This window comes from Python bivittatus, unplaced genomic scaffold (genome assembly GCF_059951505.1).
Source record: "Python bivittatus isolate LINGU-HERP-01145 unplaced genomic scaffold, Pbiv_v1 ctg000680_np1212, whole genome shotgun sequence".
Lineage (NCBI taxonomy): Eukaryota > Metazoa > Chordata > Lepidosauria > Squamata > Pythonidae > Python > Python bivittatus.
The window spans coordinates 9,999,139-10,021,967 of record NW_028277095.1 but is presented as its reverse complement, the minus strand read 5'-3'; the positions used below and the strand labels follow the sequence as shown (position 1 = coordinate 10,021,967).

The 22,829-nt window shown below is 46.1% G+C and overlaps 1 protein-coding gene across 3 annotated transcripts in view; it reads left to right on the top strand.

Moving 5' to 3' along the window:
* Window positions 1-22,829, top strand: part of GFRA2 (GDNF family receptor alpha 2) — a 71,839-nt gene that overhangs the window by 22,596 nt on the left and 26,414 nt on the right. For all 3 annotated transcript variants that reach the window (XM_088151998.1, XM_088151996.1, XM_088151997.1), the window contains exon 4: window positions 3,655-4,003. In XM_088151998.1, coding sequence (XP_088008124.1) covers window positions 3,655-4,003 — 349 coding nt within the window. The remainder of the gene's footprint in view (window positions 1-3,654; window positions 4,004-22,829) is intronic.

Below are 22,829 nucleotides of genomic sequence, written 5' to 3'. Positions count from 1 at the left end.
GAGCCCTTTATGGCTGACCTTGCATTTGGTTTCTGCGTCTCCTGCTTTATACCTGAGTGCCCCTTCCTTCTCACCGCTTCCTTCCTCGTTGTCAAATTTGTTGCCTTGGGGCTCATGCTTTGGTTTGGTCCTAGAAATTGGCCTCCTTCCCCCTCCAGATTTAGTTTAAAGTCCTTCAGACGTCTGGAGCGAAATGCCTTCCAAACACATTCTTCCCATCTCTTGCCAGAAGCCCATCTGGTAGGTGGTGTAGACCGTGGTCCAGAAATCCAAAGTTTTCTTGATGGCACCATGCCTTGAGCCAGCGGTTTACCTCTGAAATCTTCTGTTCCCTCATTGGGTGTTGACCATTCGTTGGAAGTATGGATGAAAACACTACCTGCGCTCCTGTTTTGCCTTCCTGCCTAGCTCCTCATAGTCCCTTGATATTTTTTTCAGGCTCTTTTTTGTTGTATCATTTGTCCCTACATGAAAGAGGAGAAAGGGATAATAATCTGTGGGCTTGATGAGTTGGGTGAGCCTCTCTGCCATATCTTTGCACCTGGGAGACAACATGCTTCCCTTGATTTCCTCTGGGAAGTGAGTCACCAATCTCCACCACACGCCTTCTCCTCTGCGGGACACCCAGCGGACTCCTCTCCTCTGTGACAGCCTGAGCTCCTTTTCTTCCTATTATTGGGACACTTGATGAAGACCCTTCTCCAGATGTCTGCATGTCCTCTTCCGGGGTGGGTGGGTGTGAAACTGATTGTCAAGCTCCAGTGGCAGTGATAGTCTTCTTGGGTTTTTTTCCTTCGAGTGACATGCTGCCATCCCTCCTCTGGGGCTCCATTTTTCCTGGTAGTTGTTTCTTCCTTGCTGTGTTCAGTTTGTAGACAGACTTCTACCATTTCTGAGAACTCCTCATTTTCACAGATGAGTTTCAGAGTGGCTCCACTTTCTCCTCCAGCAATCTGATCAGTTTGCACTTGGTGCAAGTATAGTTGGAGTCTTCCTTGGGCAGGAATACAAACAGCACACAGCTTGCAGGTCACCACGGGGCTAGCTTCTTTCTCCATGACTTTATTACTCTTGAAGGTTGGGCAGAGCCTAACAGATTTTGCAAATAGATTTTCTCTTGTAGACTTCCTAATTTAGATTCTTAGTTGTAAGATTTGCACACCATTAGGCGCATGGGCTGCTAGATTGATTTGATGAGCTGAAGTCCCACTTCTCTGTAGCTCCTGCTTGTGGTGAACTCCTCTTCACTCTCCCAGAATCCTCCGGTGGCATGCAAATGCTCCCAGTGAGGCAGTTCCCAGGCTGCTAGCTTGATCCGATGAGCCAAAATCCCACTTCTCTGTTGCTCGCGGTGAGCCCCACTCTCCCAGAATTCTGTGGTGATATGCAAATGCTCCCAGTGAGGCCAATTACTATAGTTGTCCCTAGAGTAAAAGACATTGGATGGCAAACCTAATGAAGTTGCTGGATTTACTCTTGTTTTTTTAAAAAAAAGATTTCATATTTTAATCAAACTTTGGTTTATAATGTGTCCTTTCAAATTATTTTCTTCTTTTGTTTCCTTATACCAAAAATACCTATGAAGGAGCTAAACTGGCTCGTTTTGTGATTTATATTCTATTGTTTGGGGATTTTATCTATTCTGTTATCCATGACAGACAGACAGCGTGATTAGATTAAAGATTAGAAAATGAAAGGCTACCTCTTTTTTTTTTTTTTTTTTGAATCTTGCAATATTTTAAATCTTACTCTAATTTTTCCTATTCTACATGAATTAGCTTACTGTTTTTGCCAATCCTGCAAGGTTTTATCTGAGATTGGAATTGGTGCCATTTGACATAAAAAGTTATCTTGGGTAGTATATTCATTTTTACTGTTGCAGTAAGTGTAAGCCAATAAAGCTTTAGGTTTCTCCACATTTCAAGATCTTTTTAAAATCCCCCCCCCGCAATAATTTATTGCCATTGTTCTGAAATATGCCTGTATTGCATCCTATCATAGTCCCAAGTTTTTCGCTGGAATTTTCTGTTATCTCACAACCAGACTCTTTCTTCAAAAAGTCTTCTGGGGCTAAATATCTTTCTATTCTCTTTGTTTTCTTTCCATTGTGTTTGTATCCAGAGAATTCACCAAAATCTCTGATTGTTTTCATCAGCTCTCTTATAGCGCTCTGTGGTTCCATCAGAGTTAGTACTACATCGCCTACATAGCATTTCAATTTGAACTCCTCACCATGAGTTTTAATCCCGAATATGTGTTTGTTTCTCCAAATCTTGTCTGCTAAGATTTCTAAAGCAGTTGCAAATGAGATTTCTTGATAGGACCAAGCCTGGTAGCTCCCACTCTATCTCTGTGCACTTCGTCTCTTTCCTAATGGTGACATTTTGCATTGTTGCTCTAACACTTCACTTTAACCTTCTGCTGCTGTGAGGTTGGTGGCCACAGTTCCCTTAACCCATGGTAGCATTTCTGATATTTGCCGGAGGTAAAACTTTGCTAGAGTTATTTTGCCATTTGGCACTCAGTAAGGAACGCTTTTTACAAATGTTAGTAAGTGCAAATGTGCAAGAAAGTCTTTCTGTGTATAATCTTCGCTTACAGGCCTTCCAGAGCCACGATGTCTCAAACAGGTTGCAAGATTTTGTGGGCCCTTGAAGAGAGGGGGGCAGGCTTCCTCTAACTGCTCTCCTCCCCATTCCCCAGAGGTACCTTATGGAGGGAGATAGGAGTGTCAGGGTATTGTTGTTGTTTAGTCGTTAAGTCGTGTCCGACTCTTCGTGACCCCATGAACCATATTGCGCCAGGCCTTCCTGTCCTTCACTGCCTCCCTGAGTTTGCTCAGACCCTGGAGTAAAGAATTTCTCAGTGAGAATATGGACTTGACAGAGCATAGCTTGACTGTGTTTGCAATCCCAGCAACCCGCCCAGAGCACACACCTGTAGGGTGTGACAGCATGACACAGCACAAACCACTGTATATAGCAAAGTGCACCATGGGTTATAGTGTGGCTTGTGATAGGAATTGTGTCTGGTGTTGGAGTTCTGGGAAGTAATTAGGAATTTGCAGGCTGGTGGTGTACATTCTGTATATATTGTACAGTAAACGTCTGTGTGCAAGTTTTCTATATCAGACTGTGGACTGCTTATTTTGTCTCACTCACGGAGCACCACTACGCGGAGTGTATGCTGCACACCCTGACAAGGAGCAGGGCCCCTGCTGCCCAGGGCACAGGAGGAGTTCCTGGAAAAGGCTGAGGAGCCTGACAGCATCTGCTCCTCTGGGGTCAGCAGAAGGTTCCCTTACAAGTTTTGAGCCTCAAGTGAAAACAGTTCATATTGACCAACGACCCTGTGCTGAGTAACAAGCTAATGGCCATCCCCCCCCACCTGGAATGTCAGAGTCATAGATGCTATAGTTGTCTGCTGCCCATGTTTGTGTCCAAGTGGCCTGAACAAAGTAGGAGATGCTTTTTGACCTTCATGAGCAGGACACATAGGCATTCCTCCCTGATACCCCCTTGTTTCAGACAGAGATAGAGATACAGATAGGCCAAGTCCAGCTGCTGCCTTGCTACCCATCCTTTGAGCCCCAGGCCCCATCCTGCCCAGCTCAGCGTCTCTGCCTTCAGTGACCTCCTTGCTTCCCTTGGGCAGGAACAGACCCGGTAGCCAACTCGAGAAGCAACCATTGCCTTGACGCAGCCAAAGCCTGCAACCTGAATGACAACTGCAAGAGGCTGCGCTCCGCCTACATCTCCACCTGCAACAAAGGGGTCTCAGCCACCGAGCACTGCAGCCGGCGCAAATGCCACAAAGCCCTGCGCCATTTCTTCGATCGGGTGCCCAGCGAGTACACCCACCGGCTGCTCTTCTGCTCCTGCAAGAGCCAGGCCTGCGCTGAGCGCCGCCGGCAGGCAATCGTCCCCTACTGCTCCTATGAGGAGAAGGAGAAGCCCAACTGCCTGGCCCTGCGGAGCCAGTGTCGAGCAGAGCCACTCTGCCGGTAAGGCCTGCTGGGTTCGGGGGGGGGAGGTGTCTTCTGGGCTGCGGGTGGGAGCCGGAGCCTCTTGGGGGAGGTGCAGGTGGGGATCTCTCCTCCATGTGGTGGTGCCCTGGCCAGAGGGCTGAAGTGTCCAAGGGCTGCTATTTTAGCCCTGGACCACCAGTAGGGGTACTCAGAATAACCTTTGCCTTTGTTTGCATAGTTCTTATCCAGAGGAACCCCAGACCCCTTCTTTATCATCATTTAATTTGGATTCCTCAGTGGTTAACCCTAATTTTCTGATGTTTAGATAAACGCAGTAGTGGGTCTTCCTAATGGTTTGGGGGCCTTATTCCCATTGGACTGGCTTCTCCTGTTTGTTCACAAAGCTCAGAGCCTGTCTCTGTGGATCTTGGGTTACATCTTGATATGAATAAAGTTCAGGGGTGAGACTGGATGGAGGAGACCAAGTTATTGAGCGTAAAAGCCCTGAGATGGAGGGGTTAATGGAAACCTGGGGAAGGGTCCCTATTTCAAGGTCTAACCATAGGCTTTGTGAAGCTTATTATGAGCAGAATATTTTGCACATTCAAGGCTCAGGGCTGATAATCTCCAGTTTGATATATTAAGAACCAATACCTACAGAAATAAATAAATAAGTAAATAAATAAATAAATAAATAAATAAATAAATAAATAAAATGAATGAGAAGAGCAGAGTCACAAGGTAATAAACTGGTAAAGGCAGCACATGATGGCTTCTGCAATTAGCCAGAAATGTAAGAGTTGCTGAGAGGTTCCACCCACATTTCCCAAATCTAGGGAAGAGAATCGCAGGGGGATGGTGACAATGACTGTCACAGTAAACTCTTCTTGAATCCTGTCAGTTCTTATCATAGATAAGAGGGCACGATTGAGCCTATTTAGGGTTGTTGATGAAGAATTACTGCATTATGGACATGATAAGGACCAATAAACAGAAGTTTACTTTGGATAAGACAGGACTGGGTAGTTTGTCAGTTCAAGGATGTTGAACTGCCATGCTTTCTAATAGCACATATGAAAGGGATCTTCAAATAATAGCTTAATGCCAACTACTCGTATTGCAATCCATAGTAGGACATGGCTGCAAAATAAGCAAATGTAATTTTAGGTTGCATTTTAGAAGTATAGTCTCCAAATTGCATTAGGTAGAAGTTCCATTTTATTCTGCATTGGTCAGACCATAGCTCAAATATTGTGCCATTTTTGGGCATCACACTGAAGCAGGATCAGCCCAGTAGTCCTCTAGTTTGGCATCCAGAGTTAGAGGACCCTGTAAGAGAACTCAGCCAGGAGATTCTGGAGGATCACCTACATGCCAGAGATGGCCATGCTAGCAGCTGCCTCTGTTTCAGGAGGTTGAATAGCCATCAAGACTAGTGGCTGCTGATGGCCGAGTCCTCCACAAATTTGTCCAGTCCTCGTTTAGAAACACCTAACTTGATTACAAGTTAGGGAGGGGTGGAGTCCAGTTTGGATAATTTGCTGATTGCTAATTCTTTAGTTACCCATGAAGGGCCTAGTAACACATTTACAGTCCAGGGGTGTTACCTAAATATATCAACCACTAGTTTTAGTGGTTGATATATTTAGGTAATAGGGATAATTCATATTATCCCTTCAAAATGAGATATATCAAAATAATTGTCAGGATGCTCTAGTGTATCTTTTTTTTAAAAAGCGGCAGTATTTCAACAAAGATAAAACAGCAAGTCACAACAATGCTAATAAGACAGGAGTTCTCAAAGTTGGTGAGGCCATGAACCAGCAGTATTTCAAATAGGGTCGACCTTTCTCATCCCCTTGATATTACACATTCATAAATCTGCTCTAAAGAATGCATTTGGACTGAAATTAAATTTTCTACACAGAGAATTTCCTTTAGATGAGATGGTGTCTTCTGATAATGAAAGATTAGAAAGTTTTAGCCCTCAATGTTCTATTCAGAGGCATAAAGGGAAATAGCTTGATATCCCTCTTGATTGTGGATGATGAAACTATAAGTAAGTAGAGAACCCTTTTTCCTTATTTAGTTCTCCCCCACCCACCCCTTTTTTTGGATATTGCTGATACGGTACACAAATAATTAAAACAATTATTTACTTTTAGTCTGCTGCAATCAGTCAACTCTCAGCGGGTTACAAACAGTAATTTGTAAGAACAAAACATCCTCAAAATAGAAGTATTAACATGATTAAAAATAATAACAAGAAGTGAACAACTAGATGGTCATATTCAGATGTCAAAATCTATCTTGGACAATTCTATTTTCAATAATTTTCTAAAACCTAATAAGGTGGAGCAGAATTTCATAAGGGGGAATGTTCCAGAGTGTCATCACCCGGGCAATCTCTGTCTTATAAAAAGTGGGGAATTGCTAAGAGGTTCTCCTGAGAACTTTGCCATGGGTGGGTCCTGGAGATACCTTGCTGCTAAGCCAAGTTAAATTAAGAGGACTCACCTGCAGTCCTAAACTCATTGGCCACACTTCTACTTAAAAGTGGGTTAGTGTGGTAGAGCTTTGTGCTCAGGGCCCTACTGAACTCTCTAGGCATATGTGCATACTGAAGTTTGGGAGAAATGTTCATCCATAAATCACAATTATGTACATCATAAAAGGAATCCCCACCTTTTTCATTTGGTGCCAGAATATTTGCAATACATTAATAACTAAGATATAAACCTGCATTTTCACCCACTTGGCCTGGAGAAGTAGGCTGTCCATAAAGCCTGGAACACGATCGCATGAGGGTGCAGCTTTGCCCCTGCACGGAAAGCCTGGTCTCTGTCAGGCGTTCTCTTAGTTTTCCTCCCTGCTCTGCCAGTTTCTTCAGACAGAGGTTTTGTAATGGATGCAGCAATTTAACAGTTGGTTCTCACAAACCAGATTGAATCAACTAGATTGCATCTTTTGTCTCTCTTACCAGACTGCGGAGGGGGGGAGGGGGGGAAGAGTGTTTTCTATGGCTGTCCCAAGGAAGGAGCTGACAATCTAAGACGGGAGAGGAGAGGAGGGGAGCTACATCCATGCAACTGCCTTTCCTATCCTGGAACTAGAAGAAAATCTTGCTGCCCCCACAGGGTTCCCGTACTGAACAGCTGGAAGGGGTCCATGCTGCACTGCTGCTGCAGAGCGTGAAAGTCCAAGGGCTATGATAGGTGCTTCTCTTGGCTGAAGTTCCAGCCCAGCCCAACATTATCCACCATGTGCAAAGCCTCCTCTGGTTGGCCTCTGTTTGCTCTGTGTACTTCAATTTTCTTATTCTTTCCGATGGTACCATCAACTGATTGGATATATTTTTTTTTGTATTTTTTCTTTGGGTTGGCTGTTTGACCTTTTGAGTTAGAAGATTTTGTATCTCTTGGCTGTTATCTAGTGGGCATCCAGATTCGTGCAGTGGAGAGGCAGCCTTTGGATAAGCTTTGTTGAAGAACTGGAGTATAAGAAAGGGGTTTTGCTGTGGTGTGGGAGCTCTGAAGTGACCTAGGAACATAGCATGAGGTCAGCAGCTACTGGGAAGAGAATTCCCTACTATGCAAGCTACTGAAGTACAACAACCAAGCCCTTTCAATTGCACTTTCAATTACATGCCACATATCTCTTCCTCCTTCATGTACTGTAATGGTATGTGAGAAAGACCTTGAAAAACAGGGCAAAGAGATGCTGCCTAGGGAACAGTCAGATAAGAGAAGGCATAGCCTGCAGCTGCATAATGGATGGAGAAAGAAGAATCTAACTTCTCAGGCTGTAAAAGAGACGGTGGGAGATGTGTACATTCAGACTTGCAAGATTCTCTTAATGTAGCCTTGCAATAAAGTAGAATTAGTTCATCTGGTCGTGTTTCCTGTCTGGTCTACCTGGGAAAGCTGACATGCATCATGGATTGTCCAGACTGATTATTTTGAGCCAGGGTAAGTGGGAAAACACCACTTCCAGAAGCTACTTTTTGGCTACCTCAACTGTGGGGTGATAATGAGATATAGGCTCTGGCATGAAGACATGTCCTGTGGAATTGATTAGTGGGGCATGTTTGTGCCAGGATGTGCAGAGGTGGCCCTTCAGAAGGAACTAAAATAAGCTAAGAAATAATTGTTTGGTTGCAGAATCCAGCCAGGGATATGCAGTGGACAGTGAAAAGTGAGCTGTCATACGAAAGTAGCTAGAGATATAATGGGGTGAGATCAAGATTACAGATGGGAAGCTAAGAAGCTTCAGAAGTCATTAAATGGATGGAAGTTCATGTCCTGTGAACAAGGCTTGGATGGAGACTGTTGGCACTTGGACCAAAGAAGCAGCACAAGCTGAATGGGAAAGACACCATCCCCAATGAGGCTGAAAGCGTGTTGCAGGAAAAAGCACAAAGACTAAGAAACTTATTATAGCAGAAACAGCCTTGCCAACCGGTAGCTAAAGCCGGTATAAGTTTGCATGTCATACCGTCCAGAGATAGGCACAGGAGAGACCTCCCCGCTGCCCTCCCCCCGATAGGTTGGGTGAGGGCTTGGAGTTTGAGTTCCTTTTCCAATGGTTAAAAAGAAAAGCAGGTGGCTGCACCTCCTTTGCAGGGCCACTTCCTGTTGGGTGTTTCTGGCACGTGGGGCAAGTTACTTCCCTGGGGGTGCAGCTGACTGGGTCAGGATAAGGCAGTCTTGTCGTAGTTAGTATTCAGACAAGCAGTGCTTGGCAAAGCAGAGGGAAGTAAAAGAAGGGGAAGGAAATGGATTTGGTGGATGGACAGGATGGAGTTGACCTCAGGGATGTCCTTGGTACTGCTGTGGGTGTTACAGGAGAGACCAGGAGGCGAGCCTTTGTCCCTGCCATCTCCAGGGTCTAGCCCAACCTGATTCCATGGTGGTGAACTATCTGGAAAATGAGGGAGCTTTTTTGGAGTCTAGCTGGTTGCAGACATGGTGCTCCCAGGTTCAGGTCCCAGGAAGTGTTGTTTGTCAGGCAGAGATTCAAGGACAGGGCTGTTGGATAAGCTGGTTTATTGCAGACACTAGAAGCGTCCTAAAGAGCATAGATGAGCAAACTTCATGCCATACATAAAACAGTTCTGAGGTTCCAACTGTAATTTCTTTTTCCTGTGATCCCAGCAAACTGAGAGGGTCATTTCTTGGGGTGTACATCTGTGCGTGTGTGTGTGTGTGTGTGACCCTGTGCAGTTCCTTTGACAGACCCACCTCTTGGCACTTGACCTTGCTCCCTTTAGGTCTCACAGGTGGCTGATCTGTTTGTTCTGTTGGGGTGAGGAAGGCGCTGGAGTTCAGGGGGATTTTGCATAGAGGTAAGCACAGATCTCTGTTCAGATTAGCAGCTCTCCTGGGTCAAAACAAAAGCCACCCACTGCCTTGTGTGTAGAACATAGCTTGGCCTTGAGTACCCTGCCTGAGAACAGAAAAGTGCCCAGTTCTCCTTGAATTAGTGGCAAAAGGTGATAGTGAACAGGAGCACCATGTGCCCCTCCATCTTTTCCTTACTCAGCTGTTACTTCACATGGTTTTCTATGTTCTGCCTGCAGCTGCTGGGGTGTCTGACAGAAGCTTTGCGCTGTGGTTCTGATTGCAATGAACAGATTTTAGCTCCCAGAATATAAAAGCTTTTGCAAAACCTCAGCTAAAGGGAAAATGAAGGAAGAGACTGAAAAGAGCTGATTTCAGCAGCTGCATTTTTCAACTTGCATCAGCAAATCCAGACACAACTAATCTGGTCACAGCATGCTTCCCTGGAAGCATTTCCCATGTTTTGTGTTTCTTCTGTCTCCAGGGATAGAGGGTGGCCATTTACCGTTGCTTTTGTCTCCCTTACTGTGCAAAAAGGGTCCTGGAAGGGAAACTGCCTCCATATACAGGAGGGTTTCCATGTGGGTTTCTGACCCAGCCCCTAGGCTCTCCTCCTGGGCTCTATGGGCAAGGTGCCCTTTGAAAAGGATGGCTGTGATTCTGCCTCTGCGTGGCCCAGTGGGATTGGGACCAGTGGAGGCCTGAAGCTGCTCATGGGCTCAGCCAGATTGGGAGAAAAACAGGCAAGGTGATCACGCTCCTAACGGTTGATTGGCAGCAAGGAAGGGATGAAGAGGAACTGCTTGTTCTGTGGAATAGCACCTCCTGGCCCTCACCAGCTGAGCCTGCCAAGTTCCAGGGGTTAGGGTTAGGTTAGGGAGTGTGGAAACGGGGATGTTAAGCGCTAATCCTTAGGTTGCGTGCTGTATTAAGAGCGTCTAGCTGGAACCCTGTGCGGATCCTGCATCCCTCTGGCAACACATGGGTGGCTTCCCTTGCATGCTTCCCAGGGTGCTGTCCTGATCCCAACCTGGGATTTCCTGGTGGTTCAAGCCCAACCTGGCTTCACTTTGCCACCCAGCGGGGCTTACATTAAGGGCCCCCTTGGATATACAGTATTTATGTTGATTTAACTCAGAAGATAATCTATACTTTGGGCAGCTCTCAGAGATGCAGAGAATAGGAAAAAAAGCAAACATAAAATCACGGCCACCAGATGAAGACATAGCTGCAGCCATCATAGCGAATAATCTATGCTCAAGAAGCCCAGTGGAAGAGGATCGTCTGAACTTTTCTCCTGAAAGACAGCAGAGAGGGGGCTGTCCTGACCTGGGGTTGGGCGGGCTGCTCCTGAAAAGGTCTGCTTCTGAGCCCCTGCCCCTCCCTTCACATAACAGGGGAGGGGGGATCAAAGCATCCCTTTCCTCTTCAGCCACCTTGCTTAAGGCAAACTGTAATGCTAGTCAATTTTTGCTGAACCTTCCTAAGTAACAGTAAGTTTGTCCTGACTTGGGGTTTGCATATGTAATGGCAGTCTCCTGCTCAGCTTCATTAGCAGCTCAATGGGATAGAATATTACTTTGGTTAAATTCTGATGATGCCTACTTTGACCTATAATCATCATCTTGGGTCCTGGGGAAAGGAGGGCGGGCTGGTGGTTGGCCTTCATGAGCATCTAACCAGGTGGGTCAAAGGCCCCAAGGACCAAACCTCCAAGGGGTGACTGAGCTCCTTGGGCTCTGCTCCCCTGGCAGCCCCACTGAAAAGTATATGGGGACCCAAGGAGGTTGTGCTTCCATCGACTTCAAGGAAAAGACCCTTACCTTTCAGTGGTGAATGGTGGCGTTGGACCATTTCTCTGATCAAGTGCTATCTGACTTCTTGCTTATCCTGGGATTAGGATTCTCCACAGTTGGGAAGGAGGATCTCTAATGCTTCTGGTTCTGGCTGGTGGACAGCTGGCCAGGTGGCTCCAGAGATTCCTGAGCAAGACCCAGAGGGCCTTCTGGCCAGTCCTGAGCACCACTGTTTCTAGATGAGCTGACCACTTTTACAGATTCTCAAGACTTGGGGTTAGGGTGGAGAGGCTTCACTTCTCCAGACAAGGCAGCTCCTGGTACTGGAATCTAAGACAAAGGGCAGCTAATTTGTCCTTAAGCTGTTTTTTGTCATAAGGCAAAATCAGGGATCCCCAGTGGGCCTTTGACAGGAGAGCAGTGCACATCACGATGGCCGCCTTTGCTTTTGGAAGGAAGCTATGTAGAAGTATGGTGGCTGAGTCTGGTGGGGTATGTTGTGTGTTGCATAGGAACAGCTGTGCCTGGAAACTGCTTCCATCACTCTCTTGCCAGGCTGTCATTGGCTCTTAGTCAGGGATCCCCAGGGGGCCTTTGGACACTGATTCCCAGCCATCCCTCCACCAGGATTCTCTCCAATCGTTTCTGAGGGTCCCAGAAGTTTCATCCGACCAATGTGTCCAATTATATTCCTTCATAAAAAGAAGAAAGCTTAGTTCATGCCCCTGACAGATTTTGCAACCACTTTCATTGGCTACAATTCTGAATACTTTTCATTTTGCTGTGCTATGAGATGTTCCAAATGAAGCTACAGAAAGGCTGAAATGGGGGTTTCAGAATGAGGTTCAGACTGAGCCTCCAAAGTTAGTCATGTCAATCACTAGAATAATTTCTTGGGCAGGGGTGGCAAATTAACTTCTAGCAATGTTTCACCCTTCATTTCCTCTTTCTTTTCCAGGCAGAAGAGAATAATTGTTTCCAAAGCCCCACCACTCCCATAACCTGCTTTCCTCCTTACGCTGGAGGCTAAGAGGTAGGGCTGATGGTTTGGGCCAGTTGTTCTCTTTCAGTCCAGGCTATCTTGCAGGGTTGCTGACATAGGAATAAAAATGAAGGGAGATCCCCATGGAAGCCATTTTCAGCTCCTGGAGGAAGGGCGGTAGAATAGAAATCTAAGTAAGTAAATTTGGAAAAGCAAAGAAGCTTGCATGTCTCTGTGATTCATAATCCAGGCAAAATAGCTCTGAAGGGGCAGCTGGGGTTTGGGGACAGCCAAACCCTGAATCCAGAAATGAAATGGCCCCTTCCTGGGCCTGGACAGGCTTCTCGGGGGACCAAGAGGGATGGCTACCTTTCAAGAAAATCTGTCCAGGCAGTAGATACAAAAGAAGGAAACCTTTTTGTGACTTTGAATCCTTCAATCTGCAAGGTGGACTCTGTGACAGTGTTCCCTGGGGTGGTTTTCAGGAACTGTGAGCCCAGGGTAGGCATTCGCAGCCTCTTGGCAGGAGGAATGAGTCAGTGCCCCCCAAGCGGTGGCTGGGGTTCCTTGGCTAAAGGACAGCCACATGCAGAGCTCTTTGCCAACCAGCTCTAGCTTTCTCCTTACTTCATCCTGCCTTTTAGGCAGCAACCCAGGCTGACAGCCATGCCCTCTGACAAGATGCAGTTGGTGAGGTTGATGCTGCTCTGAGGAGAGCCATCTTCACCTTCACTCTTTACAATCACTTCATAGACTTAGCAGGATTATTGACATTATTGAATGCAAGTCTCTGAACTGTGCAGGAACCCAAATTAAAGCTTCCTCAGCAGATGGCTGTCCAGCCTTTCACACAAACTTATCCAGTGAAGGGAGCCCAGAACTACTCTGGTCACTGGTTCCATTCTCCAACTGCTCTTGCTGTGAGGAAGTTTAATTAGAACTTGGCTTCCTGTAATTTAAATTCATTTTTCTGTGTTCTATACACTGGAACAACAGAGAACAGGTCTTGACCAGGATCATAATTGAAGACATGCCCACGTGGAGTCCTAGAACTTAAAGGACGAGAACGGTCCTTGTAAACCATCTAGTCCAACCACCTGCCCAGTGCAAGAATCCATAACTAGGGTGTCCCTGATAGATGGCCATCCAGCCTCACCTGGATGCTTCACCTCCAGTGAATGAGAGCCCACTACCTCCCAAGGAAGCCTGTTCCATTGTTGAACGGCAATATTACAGTAATCTATGGTACTGTCAGGTCTGCGATGTTCAAATCCCAATGAAGAAAAATCTTGTGCAACCCAAGTTAGGTTCAAAAAAGATTTCATTTATTGGAATGTACATGCAACTCTAAGCAAAGCATTGCTGAAACTAAAGCCTGCGCTTTTCCCACTTTTACCCCTACTTCTTACCCCCCTCTTTCCAGGTGCCAATTGTGTTTCTCACAGAGGTGCGACCTTGCACATTCCGATAACAGTCCACCTTCCTGGCCTTTGATAGCCTACCAATTCCTTCTACTTTCATTTCCCCCCTCCCCCCTTCTAAAGAATGGCAGAAACAAAGCAAGCAACTACTACATTAATATTTTGATTGCTGAAGGTTCTGACATGTTGCCTCTCCAAAGAAAATAGATCTTCCACGATTATCTTGGGAGACCTGAAATAATAGGATACAATGAAGACAGGTTACACAACTACTTGCAATCAATTGGCATTTACCCTGTACGTTTATTTAGGTTTATCTGAATATTTTTCATAGAATTCTTTAATTAATTCTGGTGCTTTCATATGCTTCTTAGCTACCCATTCAGCAAAGGATTTTGGGAAATGTTTCCATTGCACTAGAAATTGTATGTCTCCCCTATATCTCCTGACATCTAATATGTTTTTATCTCAAAGTGTTGTTTGCCTTTAATCATTAAGGGCTTTGGTATTGGGGGGGTTGGATGCCATTTAGGAGATTCTTTATATGGCTTCAATAAATCATTGTGAAAAACAGAGTTAATGTTGCTCAGGTTCTTTGGTAATTTAAGACAAACTGACACTGGGTTAATTACTGTTTCAATTTCAAATGGTCCCAGGTATTTATGACCCAGCTTCTTTGATGGTTGTGATGATTTCAAATTCTTTGTTGATAACCAGACCTTATCTCCAACTTTCCATTTCTCTTCTGGTGCCTTCTTTTTGTCTGCATATTTTTTGTAACTTTCTTTCACTTTCTTTAGAGCTTTTTCTGTGACTGGCCACAAGTCTCTCATCTGCTTAACTCATTCATCTACTGAAGTAACCGCCGTCTTTTCGTGAAGCAGTTCAGGGATCGGCATGAAGTCTTGCCCTATAGCAATTTTAAAAGGTGAAACCCCCATACTATCATGTACAGCATTATTATAAGCAACCTCTGCATAAGGCAACAGATTGACCCAATTGTCCTATTGGTAGTTTACAAAACACCGCAAATATTGCTCTAGTCCAGCATTCTGTTGTTCACTTGCACCATCTGTCTGTGGATGAAAACTTGAACTCAGACCCTGTTTAGTTCCAATCAATTTCAGGAACGCCCTCCAGAATTTTGAAGTGAACTGTATCCCGCGATCACTGATCACTCTCACGGGACACCCATGGAGCCGATAAATGTGTTGGATGAACAGGTTGCTAATTCAGATGCTGATGGGATTGCCTTGCAAGCTATAAAATGTGTCTTTGGAAAATAAGTCTGTAACTGTCCAAATCACTGTTCTCTTTCTGCTCTCAGGAAGATCGACAATAAAATCCATTGCAATCTCTTTCCACGGTCTGGTCAGGTTTGCCACGGACTGCAGCAACCTTCTGGGCTTCCCCCCTTGTCTTTTTGCCATCGCACACGTGGGGCATGTGTTCACGTAGTCTACCACATCTTTCTGGATGGTTGGCCACCAAAATTGCCTCCGAAGGAGGTGGAGGGATTTACGAAGCCAAAATGCCCAGCTGTTTTATTGTCATGGCTCCTTTCCAGCACTTCTTTTCTGGCTCTGACAGGAACATACAGTCTATCCCCTCTCCACCACGCTCCTTCCCACTCCACCAGGGATGTTTTATTTTGTAGGAACCATTCATCTTTGTCGATATACGAGTTAATTTCTTTCAGTAGTCCCTGGGACGGTTCTCCCAGCTAACGCCTCTTGGCAGTTTGGAATAATTCTCTCTCTGACTATTGTGTTGTGGCAGGCACGAAAGGGCGTCTGCTAAAAAGTTCTTTCCCCCGGAAGATATTTCAGGGTAAATCGGAACCAGCTGAAAAACTGCACCCAGCGGACTTGTTTGAGAGACAATTTCCTTGGGGATCTTAAAGCCTTTAAGTTTTTGTGGTCAGTCCATATCTCGAACGGTAGATTGGCTCCCTCCAGTAGGTTCCTCCAATTCATCAAAGCCCATTTCACAGCAAATGCTTCCTTTTTCCAAACTAACCAACATCTCTCCATTTCAGTGAATTTCCGGGATAGGTAAGTGCATGGGTTACCTTGCAATGGTAACCTGGCAATCCCTTGTCATCCTTTTGCAATAGCACTGCTCCAATTGCTACATCGGATGCATCTGCCTGAATCATGAAAGGTTTCCTTGGGTCTGGGTGTCTTAGAATGGGTTCTGTGGTAAATAGTCTCTTTAAGTGTTCAAACGCTTCCTGGCATTCCTCAGTCCAATCTAACGGTGACTCTGGTTTTGGGGCTTTTGCTTTCTCTTTACCTTTGGTTTTTAACAAATCTGTCAAAGGCAGGGCAACTTGAGCCAAAGTTGGGGATAAATTGGTGGTAAAAATTTGCAAAGCCTAAGGAGCTCTGTAGCTGGTGCCGGGTTTTCGGCGCTTCCCAGACGACTACGTCACGGACCTTGCTGGGATCCATTTCCACCTCTTGACTCGAAATCCTGTAACCCAAGTAGTCAATTTGTTCTTGATGAAATTCACATTTTGATAGTTTTGCATATAACTATGCCTCTAACAGCCTCTGCAATACCTTCCTCACTAATTGTACATGCTCATCCCATGCTTCAGTGTATATTAGGATATCATCTAAATACACCAGAACCCCTTTGTACAAATAATCATGTAACACCTCGTTAATTAACTGCATAAAGACCCCCAGTGCCCCCGATAATCCGAACGGCATCACTCAGTATTGGAAACATCCCAAGGGGTAGCGGAATGCTGTTTTCCATTCATCCCACTCTTTGATCCGCACTCAGAAATAAGCGTCCTGTAAGTCCAGTTTCATAAATATTTTGCCCTTGGCTAAGTGAGCCAACAAGTCTTTCATCAGGGGGAGTGGGTATTTGTTCTCCTTGCATATGGCGTTTAGCCCTCTGTAATCATACAGTCTTAGTGATCCGTCCTTCTTTTCCCTGAACAGCACCAGGGCCGCCAGGGGAGATTTGGCAGGTTCTATGAATCGCCGTCGCAGGTGTTTATCAATGATCTCTTGGAGCACCACCGTTTCCTTTTGAGTCATTGAATACATTTTCGGGGTCGGGTATTTCGTGCCCGGCTCTAGTTCAATTGCATAATCGGTTGCGTGGTGTGGTGGCAATTGATTGGACTCGGTTTTGCTAAACACTTTCGCCAAGTCCTTATATTGTTCAGGGATCAAGATGGCCCCTTATCAGGATCCTGGGTCCTGGAGCCGGGTGGCAATGGCTGCCAGTCCTGGTTCTACTGAGTGCGGGATAACCACCCATTCTACATCGCACACACCAACCAGGAACATTAGGGTCCTAGTGCGCCAGTCCACTGGGGGATTCCACAGTTCCAGCTAGGACATCCCCAGAATTAAGGGGTAACTTGCCAGAGGTGCCACTAGGCATTTTAAAGTCCCCCGGTGTGAGTCAATTCTTAACTCAAAAGCTTCCATGTAATAACGCACAGCTCCTACCCCCGCCGCGGTCCCATCTACTTGCCTAAACACAATGGGTACTTTCAGCCTGCGCACTTTTAGTTTCAGTCCATTTACCAGCACGGGACTGATTAAACACGGGGTGCACCCCGAGTCTGTTAGGGCTGTAAACTTCGCTTTGCGAGTCGTTCTTAGTGCCCTTATTTTCATGGGACTCACCCGAATATCCTCAATGGTCTTGTTTGGCTTTCGCTGGTCATGCCTCGGGTCTCCCACCTGCTCTCGGGCATGCTTTAGAGCAGGCGGCTGGAGTTTTCTGCCGGCTGCTCTTCCACCTCATCGCTTTTGACCAGCCTCTGGATCGGGAACTGCTCCTCCTCTCCTGTAGCCGCCATTCCTTTTCTCTCCGGCTTCGCCAGCTTCACGGACTTGCCAGTTTGTTTGGGTTTTGTAACTGGTTTCTGGGTCGGCTTCTTCGGGCAGGCTGAGGCGAAATGCCCTTCCTCTCCACAGTAGAAGCATGACCTCCCCACCGCCGGAGCGCCTGCTCCGGCTTTTATGACTCTTATGGTCTGCTTCGCCGCCAGCGGACAGGGAAAGCTTGTCACCTTCATTTGAGCTGCCACTCCCACTCCCCAGATAGCTGTCAGTTGTGACTCCAGCACCGAGACATGAGAGATCCATCCAACTAGCATGGTTTGGCAGCCTCGCATTGTGACCATTTTGCACAGCTTCAAGTTTAGCCCTTTCTGAAATCGCTTCACTAGAAATGCTTTGGGCCAGTCATGCAGTTTTGCCACTAGCCGCTTGAATTCCAGGGTGTATTCGGTCACTGAGCAGGAGCCTTGCTTGAGTTCTATGATGGCATCTTCCGGCTGAGCACGGGTGCAAGGGTCTTCACGCCGATCCTACAACGCTGTGATGAACCCGTTGAAATCCTCCAACTCCGGTGTTTCAGCCTCCTGTAGGTCAATCACCCACTCAGCTGCGCGACCCACCAGGTAGTATGATGCAAACAAGACCCTCCACGCATCACTTCGGAACAACCGACTACAGCTCCCCATGCAAATCCTGACTTGGTTCAGGAAGCTAGCCAACTCTCCATTATATGTTTTCTCCAAACCTCACCTCTTCAACAAGTCGTCCTCTTCCTGGGCGAGGAGCGGCGGTGCCCATCCTCCGAAATCCTTGGGTTCCCTTGGCGCTCCTCTCTGGTGACCCCTCAGCTCCCCTTCTCTTTCCAATGGCCACTCCAGACCCCGCGGTTGGTCGCTTCCCGGTCTGGTGATTCGACCCGGGACCCTTGTTGGTTCCCTTGGCTCACTGATTGCTTGTTGCTGCGGTGACTCCAGTTCGGCCGCCCTCGGTCTGGCACACGCCCCTTCCGAAAACAGGAGTCTGATCTCATCTCTCAGCACACACGTCGTCCTCCAGCGCCCGGAACCTGTGGTCCTGGTCCCACAGTTTGGTGAAACCCATCACCCCTCTGATGGCTCTCGACCATCTAGGGAGGTCTGGCTGCTCGGGTGGTGGTTCTTTGGCTACCTCCCAAAACTCCCAATCGCCCTGTGGGTCGCATCGCTTAGCGTGCTGTCGCTCTCTGTCTTTTTGTCTGACAACCACTTGCGCTTCTATCGCCTGGGGAGGGATGAAGTTCCCCTCGACCTCTATAGGAGGAGGCGGCTCCTTCTCGATTCCACCAACTGCCCCGAGCTCGAGCTCGGTGCTGTCGGCTTCCAGCTGCAGCGGTTCCTTCTCCTCTGTGGCCATGCTGTTCGTGGGGTTTTCCTCGGTAAGTTGCCTTCTCGGGAAAAATCCGATTGGAAGAGTCTCGGGTACACCTTCCTAACTGGAAATTCTGCCTAATGTCCAGGAAGAATCTGCTTCCTTGAAATTTAAAACCATTGTTTGAGTCCTGTCTTCTGGAGCAACTCTGAATGATTCTGTCCAGTTTTCTACGTGACAATCCTTCAAGTACTCAAAGACTAACTTTATGTCCTTCTTTGATAGTAGCTGAGTAGATCAGGGAAATGCAATAGACATAGTGTACCTGGATTTGAGCAAAGCCTTTGATAGAAGCTGTTGTGAGATTCTCCTTAAAAATATTTTAAAAAGGGGCTAGAAGTTAGATGGACTCACAGTTGGCTGTCAAAGAGTGCTGATTAATGGCTCCAGCTTGGGGGGAAGTATTAAGTGGAATGCTACCCTGGGCCCTGATGATCAACATATTTATCAGTGATTTGGATAAGGGGGGGTCAAAGGGACACTTATCAGGTTTGCAAATGATACAAGGCTGAGAGGAGAGGTAACTGCTTTAGATGAAAGAGATTATTAAAAAAGAAGTAAGACAAGCAGAGCACTGAAATAAATAGGATGGAACTGAGCAGGGAGAAATGTAAAGTTCTGCACCTGGATAGGGAAAACGAAAGACCTGGCTTGGCAGTACAGGTGGTCTTTGGTTAACAACCACTCATTCAGCAACCGTTTGAACTTACGATGGTGCTGAACAAGTGGTCCTTGAAGTTCCAGCCATCACAGCACCCTGCAGTCACGTGACTGTGATTTGGGAGCTCAGCAACCGGCCCAGATTTCCAACCATTGGAGCATCCTGTGGTCATGTGATCATGATTTACAACCTTCCCTGCCAGCTTCCCACAAGCAAAGTCAGTGGGGAAGCCAGCAGGAAGTCAGAAGTCACAGTCACACGAGATCCTTGCTGAATGCCCCACGTGATTCGCTTAATGATGGTAACCAGAGATTGCTGGAACTACTGTCACTAAGCGGCGTGGTCGCGTGACATCAGGCTTTACAACCGCATTGCTTAGTGATGGAAATTCCAGTCCCAATTATCATCATTAAGCAAGGACTACCTGTAATACATATGAAAATAATCTAGGTGGTTTTGTTGACCAGAAGTTACATATGGTGATGCAGGTGATGCAGCTGCTAAAAAAGCAAATGCTCTTCTGGGGGGCATTAACAGGAGCAGAGAGTCCAGACCACAGAAAGTTATTGTCCCATTCTTCTCTGCTCTAGACAGACCCCATTTACAGGGCTGTCTCCAGTTGTGGCCTCTACAGTTCAAAAGAGACATATTGGAGCAAGTTCAGAGGAGGCTACTAAGAAAAGGTGAAGACTCTGGAAACCAAACCATATGAGGAAGATGGGATATGGGTACATTTAGCCTGCAGAAGAGACAACCGAAGGGAGATACAATAGCAGTCTCCAAATACCTGAAAAACTGTCACCAGAACAGGGATGGACTTATTCTAACTGCTTGCCTAGGGATTAAAATCAAGAGATTAAAAGAAGAAAGTTCAGGCTAGATGTCAGGAGATACTTCCTGGCTTATTTGAACTCTGAGCTAGTGAAATGGGCTGCTTCTTGAGATGATCATCTGACAAAATGCTGTAGTGGAACCTGCCCTAAACAAGGCTTGGACTAGATGAGCTCCAAAGTACCTTCCAACTCCATGAGTCTAGGACTGCAACAATGTCAATGATTGACATCAGTGATGTCAATGATTGCAGAGAACTGCAGTCTTCTCCAGGCTAAATATACCCAACTATTCCTGGTGAGTTTTTCCTTCCAGCCCCTTTGTTTTCTGAACAATTTACCCATTTTTAATGCCTAGAACATGCTTGGAATAATACTTAATCAGCACTAGATTCTCCAGTACACCCTGCAGCTTATTTCCCAGATCTCCACAGTGATCTTTCTGAGCAAAGGTGGCTTTTCCTTCCTTGACTGTAACAGCTAATTGATTATTCCTGTACTTTCTACTTAGATTCTCCAATCCAGGCAATGTTGCAACCCCCTCTTAGCCAGATGTGGGATGACTTTACTGTGTGTGTGTGTGTGTGTGTGTGTGTGAGAGAGAGAGAGAGAGAGAGAGAGAGAGAGAGAGAGAGAGTCTTTGTTCCTGCAGATGAAGCTTTGCAAACTTCTAGATGATGGCTTGGTCCCTGCAGGCCTTTTGTGCCAAGCAGACCCGCTTAGAGTCTGAGGCAAACTAAGTCATGTTTCTTCAGAGGGCAAGTGTATTTCATCAAAGAGGAAAGCATGACTATTTATTTTTGAAACTGCACCCTTGATAAGGGGGTTGCTGTCAGGTTTAGCCCAAAGAACTCCAAGAGACAATGCAAATCCAGTTCTGCTGGGTTTATTAGCTACAACGTCTAGACAGAAATCTCCCCAGACTGAAACCTAGCTCCCAAGCCAGCCAGCCACAACACTGTGAATTCCTCAGGGAGGTGCCAGCCTCATCCTCTTGAACTTCCCACGCTCCTCCGGTGAACTAAGAACACGCTTATTTCCCTGAACCTGGCCTTCATAATTCCATTTCATCACAGTTGCTTGAATCTGTTTTATTCATGATTTTTTCAGATTAGTTCATGAAATGAACCCAACCAAACCTTGGGCTGTTCTTTTCCCCTTTCTTCTTGTCCTCTCTGGTTTTAATCCCATGTTCCAGAGGTCTTGCCAGGTCCCTTTTAATGCCTTGGCTCCCCTTTGCTCTGCCCCATGCCTCTAAAAACATGGACCTGTTCTCTCCAGGAAGTCTTGAAAGCAGAAATCTGAGGACCCTCAGGGAGTGATATGCCTGACAGTTGAAACCTCATCCCATAACTTTGAATTTATGGTGCCTAGTGGAAAAGCAACATGTGTCTTGGATAGGATGAAAAGATGACCAGCTGGCTTGTGAAAAGAATGACAATGGCCTTGGAGGATGCAACAAGCCCAGGGCAGAGCCCACAGGCTGGCCATTTCAGAGCTTCATCTGAGCTGGCAAGGTCCTTGCTACCCATGGGACTACCCATATCCCTGATCTGGAGACCAGGAAGCAGAGACTGTCTGTATTTAACTACCTGCCTGTCAGATAAATTAAACTGATAGACTAGATGTCCTGCATCAGATTATATAATTTGTAACAGAGGATTCCACACTCCATCTGGAATCTTGTTGATTTGTTCCATATATCCTTTAGTTTGTGATGGTCTGTGGTTTTAAGCAAATAATCATTTATAATTTAACCCATCTTCCTGTAGGAAACTTGGCAAAATAACCTGTTTTGGAATTCAGGCCTGAGGACAAACAAATCATTCTGCATAATATTTATCTAGAGTCCTCTAAAGTCAGGAGTTGACACATGTTTTTGTGAAAATTCAGGCTTATACTTTTTTGGGTGGATGTTACCCATGGTTCCTGTGCTACTACCTCACACAAACCTGGCTCCTGTTTAATCCAGAAAATACTTCTTCCCTTACTGGAATTTCAGAAGCTAATTAGCTTAAAGAAAGGTTCGTGAAGGTGGCCTCCATTTCTTTCCAGAAGTGTGGGCCTCCCCTGGAAATATGGTGAAAGACCAACTCCACTTGGATTCCTCTAAGTAGAGCTTTGTGGGAAGGCAAGCAGGCAGGCGTCCTTGGCAAGCCATAGCAAGCAAACTAGAAGGCATGCTGCGGGGCCTGTCTGCCAGAGAATTATATTTGGCGGGTTCCAGGAGGTGGGCCTTCTCTGCCGTGGCACCCGCCTTGGGGAATCTTCTCCCCCCAAAAGTGAGATTAGCTCCATCCCTCTCAACATTCCGCAAGTCCCTCAAGACCTGGCTAGGTCATCAGGCCTGGGGCTCCCAGGGGACCAGGGAGATTTTGCGAAGGCTCCCTTATTAATTTTATCCCCTCTTGTTTTGTGTGCTTTTTGTAATTGTTTTTATGTATTTATTCTTTTTAATTGTTGTACGTCGCCCAGAGTCACTTTGTGTGAGATGGGCAGCTATATAAAGATAGATAGATAGATAGATAGATAGATAGATAGATAGATAGATAGATAGATAGATAGATAGATAGATAGATAGATTATCTATCTATCTATCTATCTATCTATC